The following is a 20,604-nucleotide window of genomic DNA, read 5'->3' as shown; positions in this document are numbered from 1 at the left end:
ATCAAGACCAAGACCTCAAAACAGAGAGCAAAACATCCAGAAAAAGAAATCTGATTCATATCCCAGAATCTGCACATCTCCTTCCCAAATGACGTACAAGAGAACAGGAAGCCTATTAAGGAAGGCTTTGGATGTTTGTCTTTCAAATAGCCACACAGCTGTAAAAACTGCTGCTGTACTTCCTTGAGATGATCCTAAATTTCACTGGGTGGTCTGAGCACTGGAGTGGACATATCATGCTACAATGTGGCAGTGAGTGAACACAGAACAGGGTTTAGTAAAGATTATCAGCATCTCTGCACTGTATTTGTGAAAAAACATAACTTTCTGCAGGTGTGCACATGGCCAGAAAATTAAGCTGCCCCATGCAGTTTCCAAGCAGATGAAGCCACCTGCCCTCCCACCCCCTGCAAAACAATATTTTCATTTAAAAAATGACATAAAATCTAAACCATACCTGACCATTCAGTCCCATTTCATTTCCGCTCTGACACTTTGGGCTCTTACCTGGTGCAGTTTTGTAAGACACGGTTCTGGTGGGCATGGGTGGTGCGCTCTTTGTAACAGGGCTTGGTGCCATTTGCAGACCCTGCCGCTGCCTCTTCAGCTCCTCTTCTCGTTCCTGGGCAGCTCTGATCTCCTCTTCTATCATTGACAAAGTCCGCTGTTTCCTTGACCGTAACTTGAAAGGGCCCACGGTCACTTCAGGCTCCTGTGTGGCCAGGATAGAGGCGGTGCTCCGAAGCTCTGCTGCCTCTGAGTACTTGCTGAAATAGCTGACCTCATGCCTGTTTTCCTCCACAAGGAATGGCTGGCTGGCTGAATACATGGGTGACTGCTGCAAACTCTTCCCTTCCCTGAGTCCTGAGTCTTCCTCTTTTGAAGTCTTTGGTATGGTGTCCCTTTTTTCTTGAACTGGTGAAGACACCTGGGGTGGCTCAAACATTGGGTTCTGATGCTCCTTGGAGACTGGAGCTGGCCTGGTGCTGGCTGGCTGCTCTTTGGCTGAGACCTCTTTCTCTGCTGGGATTTCATCATCCTTTGGGTTTCCTTTATCCACCTGCTCAGCTATGGCTTGTTGGATGGCGTTTTGAACCAGCAGACCAGCGTGGTACTCCAGCTGGTCATCCATCAGCATGGAGTCTGCCAAGGCAGATGCGGGTGAATCACAGCCAGGGTCACTGAAAGACTTGGAGATGCCTTCAGCCCTGCACTCTGCTGGAGTTTCGGCCTGTGGGGTCTGCGGCAGAGAGAAATCCGCTAGAGAACTTTCCTGCAGGGCGCTCATGGTCTCATTGGAGGCACCGCTGTCACTTATGTTATCCATGCTGAAGTCATTGGAAAGGGTCTCCAAGACAGTGGTATCCTGAGACCTGACAGACAGGTCATCCAAACCAGAGTCAAGCTCCTCTGGAGGTGAAGAGGTGCTGCCTGACTTTGGGAAGTGATCTAGAATTCCCTGTCCATCATCCTTCACCATTGTGAAGACCGCCTTTGCACTCATGAATTCTCCATCCTCTGCCCACAGTTTTGAGGCTGGTCCAGCTCTGGGGCTATCACTGCAAGGTAACTCTCTTGCTGTGTCAGCCGTGGTAGTGTGAGTGCCTTTGTCATCTTCGGAGCTAGAGGAGACTTTCTGTGCTTTGACAGCTGTGGCATTGGTACCCTCCAGCTGTCCAGTTTGTCCACACACTGAAACGGGTCTTGTCACAGAGGACATCGGCCTGTCCATATATGGAGAATTGAGGCTTTTGTAGAAGGGTTTGATGGAGAACATTTTGGGTGTTCCTGAACGCCTTGGTGGGGCCTGACCCTGAGATAGACCTGAATGCTCCATCAGCTGGAACTGCTTCCTGGCAGCCGAGAAGTCAATCTGCTCTGTGACAATATCTTCTTTCTTGATATTGACTGGCTCTGGGGATACAAATGAGCAGCTGACCTGTTTGGGGGATGTTGGTGCTGCACCTTGCTGCTGCTGCTGCCTCTCCTTGCGCTCCTTGTACTTCTTGTGAGACTCCAGATGCTCCTCATCCAGTTGATCCTCCAGGGGCTTCTCCTGAGGAGGGTTCCACCATTTGGCAGCAATACTGGGGTTTTTCTTGACCGCCTGGCTTTTTATGAGCTCCCTTCTTTCTTTTTCAAGTTCCATCATTTCTTCCGATGGTCTCACTTTGCGGACTCTGTATTTTTCCTTCTCTTCCTCATCTTCAAAGAGCTTTGAGGGCTTTTTGTCTTCATGGAAGGCTCGCAGTTCAAACTTTGCCTCTTTCTTAAGGGTTGTAAGAGTTGTTTCTCCATCCTTAGAGGATCTTCTAGAACTGTTTGAAGAAGTAGGACTTCCTGGCACCTTCAGACTCTCCCTAGTGTCTTCTTTCAGTCCACCCAAGAAATGGCCATTAGATTCCAGGTTCTCATCTGTTATACTAGCTTCACATGTCTCAACCTCCAGGGATGCCTGCTTGTCTGCTACATTTTCTTCCCTTTCACTGGATACTGACTCTTTACTGACATTAGCAGATGCTTCTGAACCATCCATAACGGAGACTGCACTTGGTTCAGGGGAGGATGTCCCATTAAATGTACTGTCTGCAGCAGAATCGCAACAATTTGCCTCCAGCACTTCATCTAGGTATCTGATCTCTTTAGCAACTTCACTGTCCAGAGATTCATGCCTGTCCCTAAGCCCATTTCGGCTGGAAGCAGGGGAAAAGAAGTGGGTTGGATTGTCTATTGGATGTGGTGAAGCCACTGTGGTGATGCTTTTATGTTCAGAAACTGGAACTTCAATTTCCATTTTTTCTTCCTTTGTAGCAAGCACAGTAGCTGGCTCCAAGAAATTGGCACAGTTTTGGTCTCTGTTTTTTCTTAACCTGATGTCATCCTCAGGGATTCTGGAAGATTTCTAAAATAAAAGACAGCAAAATTATGAAGTCTTAAAAATGAACACCTAATTTTTTTGCAGAGCAAACACTATTTGGAAAACAAATCCTAGCACTTCCTAAAGTTGAGATTAAAGCATTCTCTCAGAGTGTGGGAAAGCAAGGCAAGCCATTAACACAAAAAATAGGAAGTTACCTTACCATATGCTGGAAAAGGTACTAAAACAAAAACAAACTCTCATTTAAGAATCTCCCACTCACCATTCTCTCCCTTTGCCATTAGTTCATGCCTGTGTCTTGGTCTGTGACTAGGAATAAGCTTTGAATTTCTAAGTTAACAGTACCTTGGCAGTTTAGATTACTCAAAGATTTGCACATGCAATACATAACACTTATCATCTTGGTACACTAAAAATGCTTCCCACACCTAAAGGAAATCACATAATGTTTCTACTGATGAAAAGTATTACTGCCTGTGCTTTGCAGAAACAGATGTAATGTGCCCAAAGAGTTGGTGATTCACATCAAGTTAGGACAAATGATGTGGCAATGGCAGGGAACGTTCAATTCTCAGTGGCTCAATCCTGGTCATCAAACACAGAGTAGAATTACACAGTGCTGGAAAGACATGGGGTCTTTTTCCGTCCCACATGGAAACCCACACACAATTACACTTGGGAGACAGGAAGCATCTGCAACTCCCATAGCATGAAGAGCACCACAAGGAGCACAACGAGGACCACAGCCATGGTATCCTTCCTCCCACTTCTTTGATCTGTAGTGCAGATGTACTGGATTGATGTTTCTCCCTGATGTGTTGCCTCTGGCCACAAGGAGATCATTGAAATACGTACTATATATGCTTATATATTGGCAGATTTTACTGATCAAGCAGCCTAATGAACTTCCTGAGAGTGAAGTCTGAAGGAACTTCTGATTAAGTTGGTAATACATCAATTAACTTCTCAATAATTCTATACTGTTAAAAGGCAAAAACAATCCAAAACACCAAAGACAAAGGAAACATGGTTCTTCAAAAAAGCATTTGCTAACTTCCTAAATAATGAAAACCAAGAGTGATACATTATTCACTTGGACTCACCTTTTAAAACACAAAGGTGGTACCTGAGGTCTCTGTCTTGCTTTCCATATGTGATTCTATGTGTGGGGCACATCAGAAAGCAAATACCATTGATCAAACCCCATGAACTCAGTAGCTAACAACAAGGGCACCTTTGTCTGGTAGTCACCTCTTGCTGTCCCTTATCCAGCATGCTATTAATACACACTGCAGCAGAAGATGATCAACAGGGAGCACAACAGCACTTACTACTGACCTGAACAATCACATTGTTTCTGGATTTATATAGGCAGTCAAATGCATTTGACACACCTTAAGGGATTACAGCCAGTCACCCAGAAGAGCTCTCTCTAAAAACACTCTGAAGAGCTTTCTGTCTAATTATGCAGTCATCCACAGTTGAAGACAAAGCTGGACTCAGCCATTAATATTTTCTTTCTAATTGTGCTTAAACACTGGAAAAAAAATCTTTAAAAACAAACAACCTGCTTTTGTCTAAATATTTTACTTGACAAACTTCACTGGTTTTACTCGCTTCACTTCTTAATTTTCTGTTGACTTTAGAAATATTCCAGCTGAAGTTTACAGCAGTTCTTTACTTAAAGCATATTGTATTTTTCATCATTTAAATACCTAAATGTGGCCAGTTTCTTTTAGTCCTGTTAATGATAAATTCAGGAAATCAGATGCTCTGCAAACAAATACAGAGTAAGTATAAAAAGTGCTTACTTTTTCAAGTAGGCACAGATGGAATGAAAATATCATAGATAAAGGCTTCTTTTAACCTGAAAGGGCAAGAATTGCCCTTGATTTGCTGGCAGAGCTCTAGGTACATAACAGGTACTCAGGTGACAAGATTTAAGACTGCAATACCTTTTTGATATTTGGGGTTACAGCTTCCCTTCTTGACTTGCTGGTGCAAAAAGGAGTATGGTGGCACCTAAAGCAGTCTGTGCAAAGTGCAGGACTGAAAGCTGTCCCTTTCCACAGAAGGTATGGGCATGCAATTAGGCTCCTGCTAATATTTGCTTCTAATCTGACAGATCAAAGCAACTACTTTGGTAGCTAACTACGTTCTCTGTAGCTACAAAAGCGTATCTTGAACGGACACAGAAAATCAGTTAATGAAGATGTGTTCTCCTGCCACTGAAACACATCTCCCTGCAGAACCAAACCAGAGCTGAAGGGCCTCTTGCTCCTGTGCTTTCCATACCTGCACACCATGGAGCTGGAAATACACCTGATTGTCCCAGGGACTGCATTCACTAAAGCATGTCTATTTCCACTGATGCCTTGAGAAGGCTGACCTAGAACAGAGGCTAGACAGAGTTAAGAATAAAGTAGGTGTTTATTGAAAGGCCTTAAAGGATACACCTTGGGCAGTACAAGAGCATGGGCAGGGCTACACTCAAGATGGACCTAAAAATGGTCACAAAATGGACAACCAGTCATGGGGTCTCACACTTTTGTACGTTTTGGTCCATCTGCATATTTGGGTTATTTGTCCAATTATAGCTTCAGATTATGAAATTCCATCCTCCTTCAGTCCACTGTTGTTTATGCTTTTGGGCCTGAAACTTGTAATGATTGTTCTTGGTATCAAGCTAGAAAGGAATCGTTTTGTCTACCTACTCTGTGAAGAGAGCTCACTAACACTTAACATGAAGCTCAGAATAACACACCTAGGCAGCTCAGAATCTGGAAAATATGAAAGCTAAAACTTAAAGCATCACCACCACTGCTCTAATGTGTGAAGCACTCCAGTTCACATCATATTTGGATATTCAAGTTCAATAAGAGAACTACAGGCGCAGTTTTATGCCTGAATCTCTTAGCAAGTAAGAGCCCATCCTCTCACCATAGCTGCAATCCATAACTCACAATTAAGGCACATGCATGTAACAGTCTAATCAGGGCGTGCATTTTTGACAGCACGTAATTCTGGAAGTGCATGTGTCTATGCAATTAGTGTGGGACATATAATTATGTACCAAAACAGACAATTATGCAGTAAAACCTATGAGGAAACACTGCTTCTTACTGAAGGAGCTTTTTGTGCTAGGGATTAGCAATTAAGCATGAAGGACTCCAGCACAGCAGAGAAGCCAGTGAGGATTGCTTGGAGAAGAAAAAAAACATGTTTAAAAGAATCACTGATTTTTTTTCCTCAAAACGCTCTGACAGAATCTGGGGACAACTTTGTGAGGTCATGGCAATGAAGATCACTGTGAGGAGCAGAAATCAATCTACTGATCAATTACCTGAAGAAGATACTGAGATAGCTAAGCACAGAAGTAGATGGCAAAAGAAAGCTTTTCAAGACAGTCCAGGCCACAGCTCCTGCCCAGGATAAGTGACTGGGTGTGGGAAAACAGCACATGTTGGGATGAGCCACCATGGGTGGGAGGAGGTTTGGAGGAGGGGGTCAGTGGGATACACACAGGTCCCATGCCTCAGCTGTTTAGTGGAAGGAGGCGAGCTTTCCAGGGGGCTGCTTTTGCTCCTCCTTGACAAGCCTGCACCAGCAGCTTTGTGTTTGCCGCCTACAGGGAGAAGGCTTTTCAAAGCCTGCACCATATTACAAAGACCTGTGAATGGGAAAAGGGCTGCATTCAAACCTAATTGTAGTCAGCCACACGGTATTCACAACGGTGCCCTTAAACTACTCACACAGACCCAGATTTTCCAGAAGTTGCTGTTACATTTACAGAGTCTCTGAATGTGAGTTCATTTCTGTCTAAGTCAAGATGCAACAGGGCAATTAGTGTCACTTCTACAATGCTGCTGCACTTTAGTAAACTACAGTTATTAGCAGCTTAGAAAATTATTAGCATATTTTCTCTTTGGCTGAATTCTTTATCTACAAAAGTGTAAGTGTTTGGGCAATCAGCTCTTTTTGAAGGAAAAAAAAAAGTGGGTGTACTACTAGCAAGGCCCAACAAACATGCTGCCAGTGCCTTCCTTTGTTCGATGCAACAAAAAATGCCTACGGAAACAAGTGGGAGGCAATACTTCTGAGTCAGATCAACATTCTTCTGAAGCATCAGCTGCAGTGGTGGTAAGGGAGAGGAAAGGATTAAATAATTAAGAAGTTTCATAGTTTAAGAAAATCTGAAAGTTTCCTCATTTTTGTGGGCTTCTACAATCACTCCAGCCAAGCTTCAAAACAGATTTTGATGCTGTTGGGTCTCCTGGCTTGATTAGCATTGTCAACCTTCCGTTTCTTCAGCTTTCATATTCTTTTGCAGACGTCCTGTACATCATTTGCTCCTCTTCCCCCTGCTTCAGCACTGAACCAGTATTTTGTTCAACCCTTTCTCTCTTTCACTCTTCTCTTCAATCTGACTATTGGGCCTACCATACATCAAGCAGTTTTAGTAGTAAAACCTCATCTGCAGAAGGTTTACTGGCTAATCCATGCCTCCTTGCTGATGTCAGTCATCTTCTCCCTCTTTACCTACTGTCTTGGCCTGCCTTCCTGATTGCCTTATTTGCAATTATGAAGGAAGCAAATGACGGATTTGTTAGGAGACTGACTCTGGCAAACCTTCAACAGAGCAGCTGCTTTCATTCACCTCAGCCTTTTGAAGAACAGTCACCACCTGCCTAACAGATGGAGCCAATCCCAAACACTGTAAAGGCACAAAAGTCAACTGAACCTCTGTGGTTCCATACAGACATCCTGTCCAGAAACAAAACTAGCCAGCAGAAGAATTGATCCATGCTTGCTAGTGAGAAAAAGTCTTTGCAGAACTCATCTTCTTTAGAAGGATGGTAGGACCTGTAGTGTTGCAGTTCTTAATGAACCAGAAAAGCTACAGTTGTAAAAGGTGATAGCATCCATCCCTCACAGAGCATGTTCCCTACCAAACAGCAGGAACTCAGACAGGTGCCACCATCCCACCCATCCCAGGTGGGAATAACAGCCCAAACCACTGTGGCAGCTCCTGTCTCACAATGGGTCCTGAACTCCCTCCCTCCTTCACTGGCAGGGCCTCATGGGGCAGCTGCCACCCCATCCACATCCAAAAATGTGGTGAATCCCCCTTGACACTGGAGGAAGAAGAATGTGACACTGGGAGCCTTTGCACAATGCAGTCTGAAGAAATGGGCCAAACATCTGTGTTTTGGAAACTTCATACCTGGGTGTGCTAAGAAAAAGCAGTAGCAGGAAAAAAATGTTCAAAAATATCCTAGAAATAGTGGGTTAAAGGGATGAAGATGACAATGTGGAACTCAAGGAAAGAAAGAGTTTCTACTCACACTACCTACAGAAACTATGCATTTTGTTTAAAAAACCCAAATCAAAACACAAAAAAAAAACCCAAATCCAAACCCAAAGTGTTGTCTTTTTGCACCCATGCAAAAAGGTCTCCCCTCTTCATACAGTATCTTATATTGACATCTAAAGGTTTTAAAACTACTAAGGGAAGTGTTGTTCAAAAAATTTACAAGTTTTCCCTTAATGAAATAAAATTCAAGTTTCAAGAAAAAAAAAAAAATCCTCAAATCCTGTTGCCAAATTTAGAATTTAAGACATGTCAGGCACATGCCAACACCGCCTTGAATAGTTCCATTCACAGTCCTACTTGCACACAAAAAGCAAAACCTGGCCTGTTCCTCTCACAGTGCATTACACAGTGTCTTCAATACAAAGACTGAAGCAATATCTGGTTACTAAAATGTGTTAGTGTTTGAGTGTCACAATGATATTCTCTGCAAGCAGCTCTCTACACTCTTATGTGACTTTTCTGAGGTAGCTGGAAAGTACAATATTTTCTTTGTGAAATGCTGGTTTGTCTCCTAAACATTTCAGAAATCACAAGAGTATATTCAAATGAAACAAGAATCAATGCAACTTCATACTACCACCCCCTAAGAAGCAGTGAGGGGCTCATTTGGAATACAGACCGTAATGAGAGATGTGGGGATACAGTGCCAAAGAGTGCTTACTCAGGGAGCTTGCTGTGTAACATTTTTTACTTGGTTTTCCTATTTCCTTTTCTCATGTTTTAGCAAAGAAACATTGTGATTGCATTAATTCAGAAAACATGTGAAAGGCTTTGCAATATTCTTTTCATTCCATCTGAATCACAGGCTTCAGCTTCCCCATGTGACACACTATAAAGCTCTTTCATCAAATCAAACTACAATCTTCTTTTGCTGCTGTAATAAATTAAAGAGGGATAAAAATGGCCTAAGAATTTTGACTACTTTAGTGATAAACATATATTGTGTGACAGGATATTTTAATGATGAAAACACACTCACTTGATACTGTGTTTTTCCATATGTGCCTCTGTAGCTCCAGTGTTTTTGTGCCCTCAATAACAAATAGGTGACTTCTTTCCTGGGTAAGTCAGGATCCAAATTTGTAATAAGCCTTACTATTTCCTACTAATTCCAGGGTACATAAATTGATGACGTATTCTACTGGTAGGAAACCAGCTGAACTTGTATGCCAGTTATTTTCTCTTGTTTCCAAAAAACACAGATCTGGTCCCTCCATGAAAAATTTGCAACCCTAATAACTAGATTTCAACTAGTGCTACAGTGGCAAGAAAAACAAGTGTCTTCCTTCTTTAATGCTTGTGCAGCTGTTGTAAAAAAGCAACAATAAAATGCTGAGTTCTTTTTGCAAAATACTTTAATTCCTGCAAAGAACTGTAATTGCACAAATCACCTGTATGGACAAAGTGATTTATCCAGAAATTAATATTTAGGATAAAAGACTGCTAACTGCTGAGTGAAAAAAAGCATCACCTCTGATACAGAAAAAACAATGCAGAGTTTATAAGGGTATGATGGTTACACAGCTGGTAGTATGGAAAGCAACATATATTCAAGTGGAGATACTACTCTGGTTAGCTTTGCTATGAAAGCTCTGTTCAGTTTTACGTAATCAAGATGCAAATCTGAAATTACAGGAAACTGTGATTAAACTCTCATTAAGAAAGCACAGCACTGTTTGGTACTGCATACTCCACACTCACACCCCATTTTCAATCAGTTGCACACAGGGAGAAGCAGGAGCTTGAAGAACCCAAGCGATCAGTAAATTGATGATTTCAGGCACCAGAACCTGCAGTCAAAAGGCCATTCTCCTGTTCTCTGCACTGTTGGTGTCTTCTTGTAATGTAGGTCAGCCTGAAAGTGCAACTGAATTAGAGCAGTAAATGCGTGCAGAAGAACGCATTTCATCCAGAAAAATGTGTTTTTATCATCACTCTCATCAGTTCAAATCCCACTTCTGGTGCTCCTTTCACTTGTAAAATTATTTCTACCTCAAATTAAAACACACCAGTAAGTATATTATTTCTCATGCTGCTTCACTCAGTTCCCTAGAACAGAAAGGGACAGCACACCCTGTGTGCAGGCATGGGAAACAATGCCACCAAGGGACAGCACTGGACTCAAGGTCAATACAAACCATGTTAGCATGTTAATCAAATGCACCACCACAGATGGTTAGTCCTTTTTAACTTTGTTACACTTTTTCCCTAAGGCTTATTTTTTCCATGGCTTTTCTCTAAAATCTGCTTTTGCTGAAACAAGATTGAATTACAACAGCTGGGATACTTGATTTGAAGAGGTTGTGCTGCTAAGTCACTTAAATTGGTAAATATGATCTTGTAAAGCAGCCTCCAGTACTAACTAAGGAAGCACAATGGTCTGGTGAAGAAATGAAGAGCATACCACCCAACTAACATATAAGGAACATGGCACAGTTAGAAAACTGTCCATGCCTGGCAGGCAATTCAATGCATGATAAAATCCTTAAGGAAAGGAAGGAGAATTTCTTCTTCACAACTGAAGGCCACAGATGACTGCACTTCGGGAGTCCACTTGGGTAGGCTCCGCACTGTAGGCTTGGCTGTTCAGTAGCACTCTCTCACACTCAGCCTCTGGTTTGATGTTAAATGAAGGAGGAGGAATCCTTTTCATTCAGTATTAGTATCAGTACCTAATACTGATACTGAGTTGAGCAGAACATGACTTCTGAATGTATGCATGAAAAATCAGTTTCACGAAATGCTGCAGTTGAAATCTGCCCTGCACATATCGAGGATGGAACAATTGCACTGATAGAGCATGATCTAATCCCAGCAGGGAGAGGAAAGGACACTAAACTAAGCCTTGCTCTTAATACTCTCTAACCCATCTAGATAATGTCAGCACAAGGAAAGAGTGACCTTTACGGTTGCTTGCACAAAAAAGGATAGAGACAAGGGGAAAATTCCTTCGTCTTTTCATCGGGGGCACAGGGTACCTGTTCTATCTAAAGAATGAATCTACAACTCTCCTATGTAAATGAGAGGTCTTGATAAAAATACTGGCATGTTAATCGTTTTGGTGAATAAGAAAGGGACCTCCTGAGGAAGGAATTTGGGTTGGGCAGCGGCAGGAGGAAGGCACTAAATGGAGCCTTGCTCTCTGAACAGATATTATGGTAGCTAGGAAAACCTGCTTTAATAGATGTGAGGAACAAAGATAAACCTGCCTTAAACAAACAAATAGGCTTTTTTAGGCTTTTTTTTAGTACTTTAGCAGTACTAAAGTCTGCTGAGGATACAGTCTTTCAGCAGCTGGTACAATTCAGTAAATATTTCATAAATGGCAGCCTAACCTGCATTTTCTGAGAAAAGATACATGATCTCTCTGCTGGAGTTCTTTGACCACTTACAGTCAAGGGCATTAGAGTAGAAATTGAATGCTTTAACTGAAACAACCACTTACAAACCTTTGTCAATAAAGACTAAGATTTTTCACTTTCAATTCTCTGTTTCACAAATGTTAACTGTTGGAGGTCATACTGCTTTTAACTATTTCCTAAAGCCTAATTAATACTTGCTGCACTTCTGAAAGGCATGGCTGTTCAACACCTTATTAGAGTTTGACAGGAATACTGCTACAGAGGCTGTGCTGGACTACAGAAACAAATTATGCTCAGAAATGTAAGGCCAAACATCTGTTTCTCGGACAACTGAAGAAAGTTAAGAATTATTGTTGATGTTTTGTCTTTATCAGTAGGACTTGTTACAGCTGCTCTCATCCATTAGATTAAGGCCCATCACAGCAAAATCTCCTTAAATGAAGGTATGCCTACATAACTGTGCTTGTGTGCAGTGTGTTTCACCCAGGGGTTGCTTGCTCTGCCAGCAGCACAAAGAACAGGGCAACTTTTACTCACTGCAAGCAGTGAGTCTTGGGAAGGTTACAGTCTGTGGGCTCAACCAGCCAGCTGGCTTAAGTACTCTATGGATTGCTTTCTTCCCAGTTTTTCAAGGAAACGGAATTATTGTAAAGCTAGAGACCTCTAAAACTCTCTATTGGAGAGAGCATGTAGTGGCTTAAAAAGGTCCCTCTTTGGAATTAGCTCTACCCAAAATATATGTTAGGGTGCTACCTCCAGACTCTGGCAAAAGCCCATCACTGGAACATTATAAATAGAAAACTGAAAGGACAAGAAAAAAGAGGATATCTAGCCTAGTACTAGCTCAAAATCACATTGTGTACGTGAAGAGAACGGAAATACGATGGTGGTCCAAGGATACAACTGAAGTCTCTGCCATTAGCTGTGTTACACACACAAATGGGAAGATAAGCCACTGCCAACAAGAGTAGCAGTATCACCTCCCCTGCCTAAGTCACACTACATTGTGTCACCATGCCCAGCATCCATCAGGGAACTATCACACAAAAATGCTTTCCCTCCCAGTCCCTTTCAACAGAAACAGACCATGGAGAAAACAGCATTTGGAGATTTTAGCTGAAGATTTTATACAAGAGACAAAACCTTGTAACTCTAGTGGAGGGCAATTCACAGCGTTCTCCCTCTAAGGGCATGCATATAATTTAATTTTCTGGATGGCACACGTAGAAAAACCCCTCTTCAAAGATACACATCAACAAAATGAAACTCACTATCATTAAATGATGAAGCCAATGTAGCCAGGATGTTTGACTTTGACACACCATTTCAATAAATATCCGGCAAATAAGTAATATTTAACAGAAAGTCAGACTACAGAATCTACCAAAAAAAAGTTTTGCTAGTGAGAGGCCAAATGTGTACAGTCTGTAAGAGGGAGGATGTTGCTAAATTTTCCACATGCCAATGCTGTCCCTAGGCTATAAATATGACATACCATGTGAGTTTGGGGTTGCAAACAGTTAGCAACTTCATCTGTGCTTTGCTCATATCAAAAACTATGCATTTCAGTCATCTCACTACCTCCTGCAGGAAAATATTTCATTGAAAGTTAGTCTTGAATAGGACTTTTTTAAAATTCCATATTTGGGAGAAGGCAGTTGAGAAATCCCTGGGACATCTTTTCAGCACCTACCATTCCCATCCCTCTTCCCCTACTCCCCCCACCTCTTCCAAGCAAAAACTCATTTCTCCTTCTTTTCCTGCTGAAAAGGCACTGATTGAAATGACCTACAGCACATCTGGACTACATTAGGGTATTATTTGATTAAGGCATTCATTGCTTGCTCTTTTGGCACATGGAGAATCAAGATAATGGTGGAGGAAAATGGTATTAACTGAACTGGCTATTCCAGCTCAAACAGCTCTGCTTTAAAACTCCTTCAGATTGCCCAGTCCCGCAGTTGAGAGCTGCTTTTTACCTAATTACAGAAAATGGAAATAAACAGTGGCTTCATTTAATTCATTTAATGTTGGCAAAATCACTAAAGCCAACTAAACTGTTACATTAAGAGTTGCTGTATTTCTGAGACGATTTGCTATTTGGTAGGAAATGCCTGCTTGGAGCTGTTTTAAACAGTCATAAAAAGGCTCAGCATTAAACAGCAAGCAGCACCTTGCATTTCTGTAGAAACACAAGTTTGACACATTCCAGATCAAATTACTTTAGAGAGGGGGGGAAAACCCAGACCTTCTCAGAAGAGTATTGTTTACTAGTATATCACACAAGCAATAGCTTGGTTTTCAGTATCTGAACTGACGGCATGAGACTTCAGCTATAGAGTCTGTGTACCTGAAAGCCAAAACACAGACTAGCAGGAGAGAGCAAGTCATCTTAGCCTTCCAGATACTTTCCCCCAAAATAACTTCCTCATTTCTCAGGAGCTAAAGAATGTGCTATCCTGGTGCAGGCACGAAGGTATCGACTAAGTGCCACAGCACACAGCAAATGCCATAAAACCCAGGAATGCTGTTGTTGCTAAATGTGGCTGCTCACAGTACTACGCTTAATTTCCTCCAATGTTAAACAACTAAAAGATGAAGCTGAACAGACACTCTGAAAGTGTCTCTATGACCTGAAATTTGCTTTAGTGTCAAGAAGCGTAACACACTCGCAACCAAAAACTCAACCAGAAGACTTTGCAAATGCTGTCTGAAGAATATAGATACTGAATGTCCTGGGTGGTTCACGCAGTTATCACATGCACAGGATACACAGAAGTTTATTTTCTCTGTAGAATCAATATCCTTTTGTATTACATCTAGTAGAAAGTTGTGAAGTTCACTACTGCTTGCAATGAACAAACCACCTACAGTGCAAAGAATTCCACAAATAACACCTGGAAAAATGGTATTTTAAATACTCCTCCCAATATAGAAAGATAAAGACTAAATGTGGTAGATAATGTGCAGCAGGCCAGAAACCTCAGCTTGCTCCTTGTTTCTGTAAACTCTGAAGCAAGCCCTAAACATGTTGTTTTCCATAAAGGCCTTAGCTTTTTTTGGCACATTAAATCAAATTCCTTCCCCAGTTCATTACAGTACTGTGATGTCACAGGCTAAGGGAGACCTGGTTAAAAAAAACCAAAAAACAAGGAGCCCATACCCTCAGTCCATTCACACAAAAAGTCCCTTCTACAAGCAAAACGCCAGCTCACACCACTTAGAAAGAGCATGACTTCACTTAACCTGTAAGAGAGCCACCTCCTTAGAGATACTTTCAAAAGCACCATATTGGCAACAGACCTGTTTTCAGCTAGCATAAGCAGAAGTTTACTGTTGTAACTTTTTTGTGGTTAGGTTTGTCTGGGATATTTTTTTTTCATGAGTTTTTTTTTGTTGTTGGTTGGTCATTGCTTGGTTTTGTTTTGTTTTGTTTTCCTTTTTCTATTCTTTTTTTCTTTGGGTTTTGTTTGGATGTATTGGTTGGGTTTTTTTGGTGGGAAGTGGGAGGCTGGAAGGGGGCTGGCAGGGAGAGCCACAACCCAACAACACAGCATGTGACTGGCTTAGTACTAAGGAACAGCTATCACAAGAAGGGCTGCTGTGAAAGACACAAGCTCCAAGCAGTTATTAGCAGTAATTTCTACTTATCAGGAAACAAAAAAAGGCTTGACTATATTCTTTCCACAGGAGATGCTAATGTTTACTGAAGTGCTTAGGCCACCTTTGGTTTCAGAAGACTCAGGTCAGGGTAGGGGTGCACAGGTTGTATGGAAAGTACCAGCCACATGGAAAACTGGATACAAGGAGTGTAAAAAAATCCCCAAAACACAAACAAACAAAGAAAACCCCAACAACAACCTACCCATGAAAACAAACAAACCAACAAACAAACAAACAAAACCCCACAGAAATTTAGGAGGGTGATGCAGAAAAGAGGCAGCATGCTTTCTACAGCACCGAACCTGTTCATTACTGCTGCCTGTGGGTTAGTGACATTTGAGTACCCTTGGATTAAGTTTCCTGGAGGCTTGATAGTTTAAGGTAAAAACATGAGCTGTGCTGACCAGACATCCCCTGCAAAGGCCCTCTGGACTGGACTTTGGGTTAAAATGGCTTGAATTTAGTGTCACACATGATGTGACACTAATGTAGTGAATGACATAGCTCAAGCAAATTTTACTCACCTGAGGAATTATGTAATATATTGACTTGCTTTCTTACTACTTCTAAGGCATCAGCAAAGGGAAGGCACAGCCATTCTTTTCCAGCAATGATGAAAGTGACATTTTTGACACGAGAACCCTTGAAAGCAGTGGTAGCTCACTTCACCAGATGCTCAGCTTGCCTGAGCCACATTAAAAGAGGCAAGTCAACACTCTACATTGCTAAAATGGGTAGGTAATAAACTCTTTGTCACCTGTTGAATGAATCTATGAAAAGAGAATGTAAATAAGGTTCTCACAAGGAAAAAATAAAATGAAAAAAAAATAAATAAAAAATAAAGGCACTCAACATCCCTGTCCTAAGCTAAGAGTGGCTTTGGTGAGCCTAGTGACAGAAAATACTGTGTGCCTTTATGTAACACTTCCCATACTGTCTGCACTGTAGAGGAGTAGATATTTTAATACACATTTACAGATTTTACAATGCTAGCTATTTTATTCCCTTGGATCATCCCAGAATTTTACACTATGAAGAGGGATAAGTGTCCCATGGAGAAATAAAATACTCTATTTAAATAAAGTGCAAAGAAATTTAAAATGCAGTTTCGGTGGCTGATTATTGATTCAATACAAAGTTTAGGTAATCTTGCCTCATCTGTGGTCACTGAAGGAGCAGAAGGTCACAAGATATTTATCTTCTGTACTCTTCCCCACATACCTGGGAGGTCACTGGAGGACAGAGCTGTAACTGGAGCACTACCCAGGTGCACAGGAGATGGAGCTCAAGACCCTTGTTTGATGCAGACTCTTGGAAATTGTCCATTGGACATGCAAATGCTCAGTTTTCACTGAACCCTAAAGGATGTAATTTTTAAATGACCCGTTTCTTATACTATTTTTGGAAAATATATTGGTATGTTGCAAGAACGAATGGGCTATTGGTAATGATGTGTTTTCAGTATACCAGTGTAGCTTAGTAGCAAAGGCAGCAGACACACCCTGCTAATCCCTTTTCTGCTATACCTGGCCTCAGATAAACCAACCACCTTTTTCCCCTCAGGGGAATTCCCCTGAGGAATTCAGCCTCACCACTGCCCTCAAATGAAAGTAAGTTAGAGCTTTTCTTACTTTTTTGTTTGGGTTTTTTTTCCCCTTAAAGCATCAATCCCACTCAAAAGAACCCTAAGTTTATTTTGAAATAAAAAAAAAAAAAACCCAACAAAAAAAAACCAGTGTTCTTGGTTGAAGTGAACAGAAACTGGAAACAGCTGAATGATCAAGAAATAAAAAATTAACAAATCTAACTCAAAGTGGCCCAAGAATACTTAAAAATGAATCCTTTTAACTTCAGGATGATTCCTTTTAACTTCCTGAAGTCAAAGATTCTTGACATATCTGAATTTTTAACCAACTCTTCTGCATGACTATAAGCAGTATGCCTCTGGGTCCTTAACATCATGCCATACCGAAACAAAGTAAGTCTACAGAGACTGAAATGTTTTTCTCTTATAAAGAGAGTGTATTAGTATCAGAGATCCACTGAAAAATCAGCAAATATTGTCTTCTAGAGACATCAAGGGCAAGATTACAAAAGACAGAGTGCAGGCCCCAGTGTCTGAGAAAAAAAAAGGACCCTTACAAAGTGTTTTATCTGCTTCAGACTCTAGTCTTCCAAATTTGCAGCACAAATGCACATTGTATCCAAAGATTCTGGGTTTCATATCTAAATCTGTGTGTATGAAATGTTAGTGTAAGCAGGCAAGTCCTATTTCTCTTCTGCAGATCCAAGGATCCTCAGGCCAGCAGCACATGGAATGTTAGTGCTGAATGGCCACGAGACTGCTCCATCCATGCCAAGAGGCCTCCTGCAAAGGCAGATGAGGTGTGTAAAGCAAGAGCTCAATCAGTCCAAGAAAATGATGTAGGTGGCACCAGTTTCTCTGCCAGGGCCTTCACTTTGGGAGACCTTAACCTGAAACAGCCCCCCTCTGTGAACCTTCACAATACCTGATGAGGCACTGCATGTAGGGCACAGCCTATCCTTTGTTTCTGGGAGAGGCCATCCCAGATTTCAGCTGCAATTTTCAACTTCCGGTTTTAGTTCAACACAGATTATTTAAAAATGTGGCAGGAACAGCGATCTGCAGTGGTTTATCTCCTGATCAATTAGCAACAAGGTTACAGCATTCACAATCCCTTTCAGCCACCTCAGGGCACAGATGCTTCCCTATCAGCCCAATCACCTTCCCACTCTGGAGTTAACTGCATGACTTGAACCACAGGGTCATTGCCACAACCGTGTAAGCAGCTAATTCTGCTCTTTTTAACACATGGGAAAAGGAAAAAAAAAAGAAAAAGGAAAAAAAAAAAAAAGGGGTGGAGGGAAAGGAAAAAAAGAACTGTTCCTCTTTATGGAAAGTATACACAAGCTTAACATAAACCAAACAAATCCTCTTGTGCATCCCTTTCCTGTTCAGGGAGTAAATAACCCTACCTGACTTTCTGAGTCTGTTGGACTAGCACAGCATCCTTCCATGACTGTTAAATACAAGCTGTGCAATTGCAGAAGGAAAAACAAAAGAAAAGTACCAGAATTCTTCCTTTACCTCCTTCTGCATAGTCTTTTTGTGAGACATACCTCATTGGGGGAAGTGTTTTTCCTCTCTTCCGTGTGACAGCAAAGCTGCCTGCATGAGAGGGAAGGTCCAACAGGCCCGGAGCCAGCATTTCTGCACATTATTTTTAAACTATAATCTCCACAGACACCTCTATCTGGGACAGTAAAATGAAGAGTGCCCCAGAAGGCTGGCTGCTTGAAGCAAAAATGGTGCTTAAGTATGCAACTGCTAGGGTTTACTAAACATTTTAAGGATCTCCTTCCCATTTTTAATACCTCCTCTAGAAATCTACCTCTACCAAACCACTGGAGGATTAAATGTGAGTGGTGAACATCAGAGGGCATCCTGTGCAAGGAACCAGAGTAAAACAGCAAAGATAAAGGGCATGTGGTAAGGCTTTTAATGCCACCCTGTCACTCACTGGTTGGGTGTTTTTAAGTTAATTGCTCCATTCCCCAGACTTCTCTCCAGGTAAAACATTTCTGACCTCACTGCATGGTTCCAGCAGGATGAAGAGATGCAGGGAGCACATCTCACGAGCGGGGGGCAGTCTTCTGAGCAGGTGCCCATCCACCTGTGATGCTAGTCCGATCATGCTTGCTCACAAGCTAATTTTCAATTTTTGGCAGAGATAGCTCATAGCAGCGAAGGAAGGCAGTTTGACCAAATTCCTTTTTGCAAGAAATACTTTCTGAAAATAAATAGTTTTCTTGGGTATTTCCTCATGTTTAAGGGGCTATTTGAAAACAAGCAATTACAAAGAATTTAATCTGGTGAGCAATCTTAATTGTTCTTCCTCCTCCTTCCGAGGAAATCACACATTTCAGACCCAAAGGACAGTTTTATTTATTTCATGAGTACAAATTGGCTCTGTCAGTTTAATTTCCCTTGGTGCTATAACTAAGCCTCCTGTTCTTACAAAGAAGAACATTATGAGACAGCCATTATGAGACAGAAATAAAACCAGTTTCTGTGATAGGCAGTATAGACAACACGCTCACAGCTAAAACCTTTCCAGAGAGTACCCCCCACCTGAAACTTTCATTTCAGACAAAGTCTTGACTGCTGCTGTAGCTGCAGGAGAGTAACTGCTCAGCATGAATTACCCAAGGATTGCCACCAAAATAAATTCCAATAGGAAATTGTCACATTAAACCTTGATGGGGGAACCAGGGTGCTCTTACATTTCACTAGTGCTTTGCATTTTGCAGTGAGGAGGTGCCATGCAGCTGCTTTTTTGCTGCCCACTTTCACAGGGGAAGGGGTCCAGTGCCAAGCTCTGATGCTGCTGATTGTCAGTGCATCAGTCAATGTCTTCTTATGACAGAAAAGACTACAGCTTCTTTGGGGAGAAAATGCCTCCAGCGTGTACTCGTGCTTACACGAATGTCTACTTGCACTGGCTGCTGGGTTAGGTAACCTAAGCAGGAAACCTTTAACCCTGGTGCAAACAAAGAGTTTGTGTTCAGCCCAACCCAAAGAATACTTGGAGACCCTCTCTTGATGCCATTTGGATTGAAATTCATTTCCAATGCTAAAACTGGTCTTCATTCATATTTCCATGCTGACCAGGTAAAAGTTCTTAAATGTTGTGGTCACACTTGACTGCTCTGGAAACTGGGGCTTTGGGGCATTCTCCATTCAGAAAAAAATGGCACATGGAATGTTTACTACCCTCAGCACAGAAAATATAAAATACCTTGTCAAAATTACCAGGGACAGAGGTATAAAATGCCAATCAGCTGAGAATGCTACATGTCATGAAAAGATGAGGGCTGGAAAAACAAGTCAGAAAGGTCATACAACATCCCACTTACTTCTTTTCCTCAGATATTGACAGTTAATATTTAAGGTGCTGTTCATCTCCTTACCTGCTCTTGCACGCAAACAAGGAATCTGAAATGAAACATCACCTAGGTTTGCTGCAAGCAATTTAGAGGGGGAAGGACTTTTTCTAATCTCTTCTCCACTTTTTCAGTACTTCTCAAAAGCACTGTCTTACCCACATGCTTTTGTTGTGGTACTAAGATGGGTGAAAATTGCACAACCTGTGACATCACATGTGACTACTGCCAACACCCAGCATGACACCTGTGGCCATCTACTACAGCCACTTCTCAGTAAACTCTTCACCTCCACTCTTCTGAGGTTTAGAAGTCTAAAGCTTACTTAAGCATCTCTCTCTGGAGGGGCATGCAGGCAGATG

The 20,604-nt window shown here is 41.8% G+C and overlaps 1 protein-coding gene across 5 annotated transcripts in view; it reads right to left on the bottom strand.

Annotated features, from left to right (window-relative positions):
* The window catches only part of PALM2AKAP2 (PALM2 and AKAP2 fusion), a 267,992-nt gene that overhangs the window by 18,312 nt on the left and 229,076 nt on the right, over window positions 1-20,604 (bottom strand). For all 5 annotated transcript variants that reach the window (XM_005530774.3, XM_088054333.1, XM_014259517.2 and 2 more), the window contains one exon: window positions 508-2,902. In XM_005530774.3, coding sequence (XP_005530831.2) covers window positions 508-2,902 — 2,395 coding nt within the window. The remainder of the gene's footprint in view (window positions 1-507; window positions 2,903-20,604) is intronic.

This window comes from Pseudopodoces humilis, chromosome 4 (assembly GCF_049639895.1).
Source record: "Pseudopodoces humilis isolate 2021_Gansu_Grassland_sample_001 chromosome 4, ASM4963989v1, whole genome shotgun sequence".
Classification (NCBI taxonomy): Eukaryota; Metazoa; Chordata; class Aves; order Passeriformes; family Paridae; genus Pseudopodoces; species Pseudopodoces humilis.
This window is presented reverse-complemented; position numbering and strand designations above follow the sequence as displayed.